This window comes from Gavialis gangeticus, unplaced genomic scaffold (genome assembly GCF_001723915.1).
Source record: "Gavialis gangeticus isolate Ggan-Ray unplaced genomic scaffold, GavGan_comp1, whole genome shotgun sequence".
Lineage (NCBI taxonomy): Eukaryota > Metazoa > Chordata > Crocodylia > Gavialidae > Gavialis > Gavialis gangeticus.
Window position 1 is genome coordinate 156,235,954 of NW_017729022.1, and position 10,050 is coordinate 156,246,003.

The 10,050-nt window shown below is 42.1% G+C and overlaps 1 protein-coding gene across 5 annotated transcripts in view; it reads left to right on the top strand.

The window, feature by feature from the left end:
- Positions 1-10,050, top strand: part of HAAO (3-hydroxyanthranilate 3,4-dioxygenase) — a 106,140-nt gene that overhangs the window by 68,276 nt on the left and 27,814 nt on the right. For 4 of the 5 annotated variants that reach the window (XM_019516376.1, XM_019516377.1, XM_019516374.1 and 1 more), the window contains 2 exons: positions 1,880-1,969; positions 2,972-3,015. In XM_019516376.1, coding sequence (XP_019371921.1) covers positions 1,880-1,969; positions 2,972-3,015 — 134 coding nt within the window. The remainder of the gene's footprint in view (positions 1-1,879; positions 1,970-2,971; positions 3,016-10,050) is intronic. The other variant, XM_019516375.1, reaches the window with a different exon arrangement.

Below are 10,050 nucleotides of genomic sequence, written 5' to 3' on the forward strand. Positions count from 1 at the left end.
TGCAATGGCTGCGACTCCTGTGGGGGCTGTACCATGGGCCGTGTACCGTGATAGTCTTGTCTGAGAAAGCAAAATATTTCAATACACAGCTCAGGGTTGGAAACTTCCTTTATTTTAATGGGCAGCTTCAGTATTTCAGGGAGAACTAGATGCCAATTGACTTGAGGCAAGGGATGATACAGCAATAGCTCAAGCAGCACTCATACCATGACATCTACAATTTAAATGAGGTAAATTTTTCCCCAGATGTTGCCTGACAAGTTGATGCCAACACTGGACAAACTAAAAGGAGTCAAAAGCAGTAGGAGCAGTTATCTGTTGGGCAATGTGCAAACACTGATAACACAGATAAACTGAGGTCAATCATCATTGGTAAAAGGAAGAATTTGTAAAGCAATTCAACCAGCAACTGTACTGCAATTATTACATGACAATGGAAGCATTGAGAATGAGTGGGATGCAGCCCAAATTCCCATAAGCATCCAAACTGAGAATGAAACATAAAAAATGCCACCTTTTGTTCCTGCTAGACAATCTACCTCATCATTTCATCCCCAAGGACCTGACAAATGTCCTGATATACCCCTGCCACCAACCACCTGCAAGCAAAGAAATATGTATCATCAATGCCTACAAAGCTCACTACTAAGGTCATCTCAGGTAATTTTACATCAATGCTGTCTTTACATGCAAAGCCAAAATCAGAGGTGTGATCCACTGGACAAAGTTAAGTTGGAATGAAGGATTGGCATTCATTAGCATTCCGCTGACAAGGCTCTACTGAGACCAGTTATGAATATACCAGATTTGGGTGACAACATTGCCCTGTTGATGATATCACCATGCAGTGATTTTGGAAATATATTTAAGGGTCTGATGTTTTAAGCAAGCTTGCCAGTGACCCCTGACAAGTAACTGGGAGTCTGCTAATGGCTACCATTGTATGAGCTGATTGCTTATGAGTGAGTCTTCAGCCTAGTGTTGGCCACAGCAACCACAGTCATTGTAAAGCGGAGTAAGCTGTCAACACTGAAGCTAATATATATCCTCCAGTTTGTCACCAAGATGTTCAGCAAGTGATTGCTGTACCACAACATGCTGGAAGGTTGGCACTGGAAGCTGTCAATGACTTTCCACTGATACATGAATGCCACATGCCCCCAGAGCCTGGGGGGGAGCATGGTGAGCTCCCACAGGTGGTGGCAGTGCTGTCGGCCGTGGGAGCATGGTGGAGGCAAGTGGGGGGCTCCCACAGGCAGCCACAGTGCTGTCAGTGTGGGTGTGGGGGGTGATGAGCGCTGACCAGTTGTCGGTGACCACCCGCAGACACTGCCAGCAGTGTCGGCAGTGACCAGTGGTGATTGCGGACTACCTGCAGATGCTGTCCAGCTCCGGATCAGTCAGTTCAGCTCTGGCTCATTTCTGCTGCAGCTGGGGAAGGGAAGAAGCAGTGGTGGTGCAGAAATAGCTTCCAGTTGCCTAGCCCCAATGCAGCGCCCCCCTCCCCACCCCACTCCATCCCAGCCCCTTTCTGGCTCTGCGGGCCAGAGCCAGTGGTTCTGTGACCTGGATCTGGCTTGCAGGCCATAAGTTGCCAATCCTCTCCTAAGTAGCATGTGAGCACGCGCACAGGGCTACATTGTCTCTCAAGCAAGCAAAAGCCTGCCCAGAGCTCCATAGCGTACCTGAACTGCATAGTGTACCTGACAATACAGCTTTGTGACATGGTAAGCTTATCACATGGAGATGGCCTCTGTCTCCCAGTACATTGTACTTCATAATAAAATAGTGTGTCATCATTAGGAATAATATAATAATCTGCTTTCTTGGGAAAATCTTATCCATTATGCAACAAAATGAAATATCACTTTTTTTTCAGATATTATGTTGAAGAATCTACAAATGTCCTCTTTGAAAGATGGTTTTATTGTGAAGATCTTGGTATACAGCTAACACCAATAATACAAGAGTAAGAGGGGATTTTATGTTTATTTCCCATGATCATTTAAATTCCTTTATAAATTGTTATCAGTATGCCACATTATACTCTGTTTTTTATCCATTTTGAATAAACTTCTTAACCATAGCATTAGCAACCATCCTATAAGGTGCTGAGCACCTCTGTCAGAGTACTGAGCATTCCCCATTCCTATTAAAATTGATGAGAGTTATGTGTGTTCACATCGTATTGGACACAGTCTGTGCTGAATGAGTCCCTGGAAGTGACAACACAAAGCATTGCAAAAAGACCAAGGATGGGGAAATGCAGAATGTAATAGGCAATAATTTTAAATGTAACACTGAATTGGTATTAGTGCTCTGCCTAAAATATTAATGGAAATTTAGAAACAGCCTTGGAGCTGCTATTCTTTGAATTTCTAACTTGTCTGAACATTCTTAATTTGTAAAATGTGCCCCCTTGTCTTCCCCCGACACACCACCATCTCAGATTAAAAGACAGCAAACAGTTCCCCCTTTACACTAAATCCAGAATTGTAGAAGACTAATGTCTGCTCAGTTCTATTCTAATGGTAACAATGGATAATCAGAGTTATGGAAACTTGCTGGAGGGTGTGAAAAGTATTTGTTTTTCAGGCAATAGGAAAACAGGTCCATTAAAATAACTGATTTGTTATCTTCTTTAAATGGTTCACAAATTTTTGCATTACAGGCTAGCAAGGTAGTTACTGAGCATAACAAAGAGCTATGGAAAAGTTTAATGATTTTATGGTTAGTTCATGAATGATTTTGCTTTGTGGAGGGACTTAGGGCCAAATCCTCTATTGATGAAGTTTGCAAAACTCCATTGAAGCCATGCTAATTTATATCAGCTGAGAATTTGGGCCAATATATTTTGCAGATTCCTTACAGGAGCACAAAACTTAATAGCCTGTATTGCTACCTGCTCCCAGTTCATGGAAAGAGAATGTGAACGTTATGCTTTAGTGATACTTAATGTTTACTATTGCAGGTTTTTCAGCTCAAGTCAGTATCGCACTGGAAAACCAAATCCAGGTAATGTAAAATAATTGCAGAATCATACAAATAAATTAACCTAATTAAGCAGCAGTAATTTTATCTTGTTATTTTACTGTGATCAAGTTCTGCTTTTCATATTGCTTCTGTAAGTGAAAATTGGTTTGGAAAGAAAAATAGCAATTCTTCTTTCTTATCACAAGGATAAGTACAATGCATATGCATGAGCAGCATAAGTACCTGGTCTGTGCAAGTGAAGACATTAGAATGAGCTGTTTGAATAATTATATAGTATAAGATCAAGAAATTCTGTTCTGCTTCCATGCTGCTGAAACCCCATGAATGCCAGAGTCAGGTTTTATTAAATTAGACATAAACATTACATGGTTATTTCTCCACTTTGTAAAGGTTCACTACCTTGATAGAAAGACATTTTCAGAAAATAAATAAATAAATAAAATAGCAACTTCTGGTCCTTTTGCTCTTTCAGGGCCTGATCCATATGCAACTGAATTCCCAAGGAAGACTTCTATTGCTTCCAATAGACTTTGACTTAAGCCTCTAGAGCCCCTATTAGCTTGGGCAAGTTCTAATTTGCCAAATGTTGGGACAGAGACAGAAACTCCTGAGCTTAAGTGAGCAGGCCCAAGTCCCTATTCTAAAATGTCATTGTTCTATGCCTGAGTCAGCCCTTGAGGACCGAACATATAACCCTTCTCTGAGGGTCCCACCAGCAGTTGTCTTTAAGTAACCTACATACCCAACTCAGGGTGTCTTTCATTTTATCAGTGAATTACTGTAATAAGGAAACAAAACAAATATAATAAAGTATAATAAATCAACCAAATACAATAAGATGTGTTACTCCAGGCCAGACTGTGAACTGCTTACACACACAGTAAAACTTTGCAATTATTCAGTCTCAGTTAAGCTACCACAAAGGTCTGATCCAAAGCCCACCAAAATCAATTCAAGGCTTTCCCAGTGCATGGCATCATTCATGAGACTACCTGGGTGTGTAAATGCCCACCCAGAGATGAAGGAGTGTGCAGCAGAGCCATCTGTAAAACAGGGCAACTAAATAAGGCCCTTCACAGACAGTGTAATAAACCAGATGGAAATCATGTGTAGGAGGCCAATATCTGGCCTAGCATCAGTGATGTGTTTTATATGTGCCCAACAACTGCATGGAGGAGTCAAAATTTGTCTTCCCAAAAGCTCACTTCTTTGCAGGGCATCTATCAAAACCAGTTTATTCTGATTTAGTTTCCTCCCAAGCACGCAGAAGCTACCGGCATCTCACTTAGGCATCCTATGTGACACCATGGGCAAATTATAGGGCATCACATCACAGGAAAACTCCCTGCTTACCAGGCTACCAGCCACAGCAGAACACAGGAAAAGCCCCCTCCTAACAGAACACTAACAAGGTCCTCCACCACTGAGACCCCAGCTTCACAGGCTGGATCCAATGGTGCCACAAGCCACCAACCACTGCTCTAGGCAATACTGAAATAGATAAAAATAATATTTTCAGTTTCACACACGGTCTGTGGTCAGTTGAATGATTCTCCCTAATCACAGGTAAGACATATTTACCTTCCCCTGCTGAGCTGGATGCCTACATTCCACTAACAAGCAAATTACACTGAATAGAAATAATAAAGACCTCTAAATATTAACATTTTCTCAGAAGGCAAATGCCAGGTGACACATGCCATAATTGTCGCATGCCATAATATTTCCTGAAGTTTAGTACACTGAAACTGAGAGAGATGTATCAATAACAATTTGGCAAGGAAACTTTTTCTGTTGTTGGCATTCAAAGGATCTACACTACAAAGTCTCAGGAGTGTAGGAAGAGATTAATTATAGCCAAAAGGTGAAACTTTAAGAGAGAGAAAAAAAAGTTAAGGGCTTAAAATGTACTACTTCTCTTCTGTGCTCATTACAACTTTTCCCCCTGAATACCTTCCCTTTTGGAATAAACAACTGAATTCAGAATACATTTGAAAAGCTTTTGGCTTTGTTCTTGCCTCAAGCTCAAAACAACCTGCAAACATATTGGCAGAATTTCAGCCTGGAGAATAGCTTTGTGCTTCTCATGGACAGTCATAAGCACAGGCCTCCAGAAACAAATTCTGTTGTGCAAAAAACAAAAAATGCATACCCTACAACTTTTAGTGTTGTAGGAATTTTAGCTACCAACTCCCAAAAGAGTCAATGGAAGTTGTGTAAAATACTCAGAATAAAGCTTTAGTAAAGGACCCCTCCCCCATCCAGAGTCATGTTCTGTTGATGGAGAATGCATCTCCAGAATAATGAGATTTCCTTAAGAAATTCCTTTCCTTAAGAAAAAGGAATAATCAAGGACCTTGTGCAGTATGCAAATGTAGCAGAAGCCACTGATGCGTATGTACAGTTTGAATGATGCCTAGATTTACTTTTAATCCTTTTAGAGGACCGAATGTTACACAAAGTGAGCGATGTACTTTTAATCCAAAATTTCATCAGCAGTAAGGCTTCTGCCAAAATACTCATCTCTGCATGAGTCCCAACTGCTCCCCAGTCTATGCATAGAGAGAAATGTCTTCAAAGAAAATCCTGATATCAGTTCATTCTCACAGGAAACAGAATCAATTTTCAAAACTTTCTATGTTTTTACTTGAGCCAAAATTCTCTTAGACTTATTTATACATGCTGCCAGTTTCTGCCCTCACTTTAATTAGTACAAGTGCAAGATAAACCAATTTAAGCCAAGTTGTAAGCAAAATAAAGTGTTATTCCTTAAACCTGTAGTTTGTTAATACCATACTTGTAGTAAATCTAAAGCAACTTTTGTATTCAGACAAGTCCTAACGTCTTGCAAAGAATCTTTCTTCAACATCATATAAAAGTCAACTAATCATAAGAGGAATAGAACACTGTTTTCAGCAGACACAATGCAGATATGTTTTGTGCAGCAAGACAGTATAATGTAGTCTCTGAATATTTCAAGGATATTAGAGAAATTAAGATTTGAAGTCGGAAGCGTAACTGCAATTACATTAATAACTTAATTGAAAATAAAGGAATAAAGAGAGCTGAATAGGAAACATAATTGCCCAGTGGATGGTTCTTTGATGGAATCACTCAAAAATAATACAATTGTAAAATGTTTTTAAAAACTTTAAACCCAAAAGGTAAAAAACCGGTTCTTGCCTCATGGTAAATACAGAACAACTCTTCTGAGGTGAATTCAGATTTACACTGATGTACAAGAAAGAATTTATTCCAAAGTTCACAGCTGAGCCAACAGAAGTGCACAAATTGTGGAAATTGTCTCACCCAGTGTTACATTTATTTACATAAATACAGTCCACAGCTATAAGTCAATATGTTAAATTTCAGTTATTTTGAACAACACATTATGCCACTGCCTTCATCAGCATACTAAATGTAAATATTAGCATAAATTCACTTCTATCTAATACAAACACGAGATAGTTTTAATAAGAATGATCCATAAGTTGAAAATAAATGTAAATTCCCACAATCTATGGGTTCTGATGTTTAGGAAAGTTAATGGTTGACTATTGATGTAATGGAAGAAGGAAAAATAGTTAAATAGCACCCAACACATCAGACACAGTTTCCTTCTATTATTAGTTAACCTGAAGTGTTATGAATGTATATTGAATAATCAGAAAATGGGTGTGCAGATATCAGAAAGCAACCTTCGTGATGGGCAAATGTGCATCTAACAGCCTTAAATTGTCCATGATTTGGGCCAGTTAAGTTTACATAGGTAATCTCATCTCAGGGCCTGCTTAGTTAAAGCTAACTGCTCACCAGAACTTCAGCATTCCTCAAGACATTGTTCAACCTCTGCTTGCTATTCAAACTTGATTTCTTTCTGTGTTTCACCCATTCCATCTGTTCTACCAAATGATGCCAGCCTCAAAGTCTCTTTCATTTTTCTTCCAGAGGTCTATCCATGCCTTGCTTCAGGTGGTCCCCACCAACCACCACCACTTTCCCCAAAGTTCCTATATTCTGTCTATTAGGTGTCTAAATTGACTTAGGTGTCTAAATACAATTCTATTTTTCCTTGTTCAGGTCCTTGAAAATCCATTAATGCACCTACTTTAGTAACATATAATTAATTTTATTATTGATTTGCAAAAAAGTAGTAAAGAAGCAGATGGCCCACTTACCTGTGGTATTCATTATTTTTTTTGTGGACTTGAGTAGGGTGAAATAGATCATACTTTGGCACCCAAGTCCACTTACATGCCTAATAGGTGGATTAGAATCTGGACTTCAGTGGGCTCATCTACATGAGATGTTTACTACAGAGCTGACTAAGTCATTCTGCAGTAAAGTCTCAGCATCTACGTGTGGTGCTATTAGGCTTCAGTAAACTAATTAACTCCACCATAGATTAGTAAACAGCGGCATTCTTTAGTGCACAGCAGCACACGTATAGATGCTGACAGGGCTGGCTGGGGCACGAGGATGCTTCAGTGCAGGGGCTTCCTGCCAGCTAGTCGCACACTGGAGTACTCTCATGCCTCAGCCAGCCCCTCCGCAGCACACTGTGCCAGGGCAGAGCAGCCCTGGGCTAGCAGGCTGACTCCTGGGTCCCCGGTCAGCCATAGCTGATCTGACCTGGCTTAACATCCTGAAGTCCTGGGCACACATGTAAACATTTTACCTGGCAGCAATAAACTCCAGTGCTATATGCACCAGAATTTATTGTGTTGCATTAGCTGCATGTGTGTATGTTTCCAGTATGTACCAAGGTGCTGTGTGATCATCCCTGTCAACCTTGCATTCCTTCACCTGTCCCCTATCATTGTGGGCAGCAACTCCAATCAAGACTATGGCGGGGACTGGTCAGAAACTGTCTCTCTGCTGTGCTTTCATAAGCCCATGCACTTGTTCTAGCTAAACCAATAAACTTATAAATAAGAAAGTCTTTCAGGTTGTTCCAAGATCCTATAGAGAAGATAGAATTTTCTATTCAAGGTATAGGACTTCTCACCAAAGAAGATCCAGACATACTAGTAGGTAGTGGGTGCATCTACTCGAGATGCTACAAGATGCTCATAGTGATGAGCTACGGCAACGTAGTTTGTCATCATAGTCATGAGCTATGACAACATAGCTTGTCGCTATGGCAATGTAGCATTGATGGGCACAAACCGTGATACTGATGATACATTACCGTAGTGACACGCTACCTCTCTATAGCACATCGCTACAGCGATGTAGCTCTAAAAATAACCATGTGCCACTAGCATATGCCTAAAACAAGTACTAAATGATGACATGGTAACAACTGCACCATGGGGGCCCATGTAGACACACCCACTGGGCACATCTACACATGTATTTACTCTAGCCTAGATTTACTGGTCAGGGGTCAGGAGCAGGCCCCAGCCAGCTCCAAGATGGGTGGGGAACTGTTGCCATGTAGGGAGCTCCCAGTCCCTGCTGTGCAGCCACAGTTGTGATCATGGAGTGGTGGCAGGGAACAAGCTCCCAGATTTTGTTCCAGGTCAGGCATCTACATGAGCACTACGGTCCCCTTACTAATGCCAAGTAAATTTGTTTCTTGCATTTGCAGGTAGCAAATTTACTCATTATTAGGGAAGTTTACTGCAAAGTAAGCATGTGCATGTATAGATGTGCATGTCTACTTCTCAGTAAACTATGCTAATGCAAAGTTAAGCACCTCGTGTAGATGCACCCACTGTGTCTAGGAGTGCACCGATAGCTTAACTGAGGGAGGAGAAAGAATCAACATTCTCCAAGTTCAGACACCACAGTGGGGGAGCAGGGTGGGTCCACAAAAATGGCCACTATTGCAGCAGCAGCTGACTGCACCACTAGCATCAGCACTTCAGCAGCTGGCACTACCCCATGTTTTGCCTGTGCCCTGGGTGCAAAGCTGCACTGCTATGCCTCTGGACAGCATTGTTCCTTGTAGGGCGGCTTGCACGGTGAGGGAGCTAATGGTGACACAGAAGAGGTGTGGACATTCCTAGTCCTTATTTCATCCTGCCTCTGGCTACAAATGCTATTAGGAGCAGTTTGAAAGGTTGTAAAATAATAACTGATGGGTGGGGCAGTTAAAAAGATTGGGAATCAGGTGACTTGAGCTGTCTTCCTGACTCTTTCAAGCATATGACTCTTCGATGCACTTTTTATATCACATGGGCAAGCCACTTAAACAAAAAAGAAAAGAGTAGGTGGACCACCAGTTTTATGTGTCTAATTAGAAAAAAAAATCTAGGTAAATCAGGCTGGTACCCAGAACTGCAAATTCCATAATTAACAGCCTCTTCTGAAAAACATTGTATTTAATCATCATAAGCCTAGGCTAAAGATCCAGAAGTAAGTAGAAAGCTTTCCACTAATGTCAGGTGGAGCCAGCCTTAGGTGTCTCAGTTTATTAGGGTTACCATATATCCGGGTTTTCTTGGACATGTCCTCTTTTTTGGCCCCTTGTCATCCATCCAGGCGGGTTTTTTTAAAATGAGAGCAAATGCCCAGGTTTTTGCTGTGCTTGTGGCTTTTCCTGCGCATGAGCAGCTTGGATGCTTGGGGCTAGGAGCAGCAGGCAAGGTGATTGGCTGTCAGGGGTCACATGCTCTGCGCCTGGGCCCTAGCAAGCTATTTCCAGATAATAGCGTGTGTGCGAGCACGCGCGGGAGCTGAGTGGGCAGCAGGGCTGGTGAAGGACAGGAGCTGTGTGTCAGGAGTTGGGGGCACCGGCTTGGCTAGTGGGCAGGAGGCTGTGAGTCAGGAGTGAGGGGCACTGGCAGGGCTGGGGGGGCAGGGGCTGCAAGTTGGGAGTCAGGGGCACCAGCAGGGCTGGGGGGTAGGGGGCTGTGGGTCAGGAGTGAGGAGCACCAGTAGCGCTGCAGGGAGCAGGGCTGTGGGTCAGGAGCAAAAAGCACCAGCAGAGCTGCAGGTTGGGAGTGAGGGGCTGGGGGGCAGGGACTTATGAGTGAAGAGCAGAGGTAGGGTACAAGCATATCACCCCCCCAATCATATTCCCCCTCCCTCTCTCTTCCCCCTCCCCTG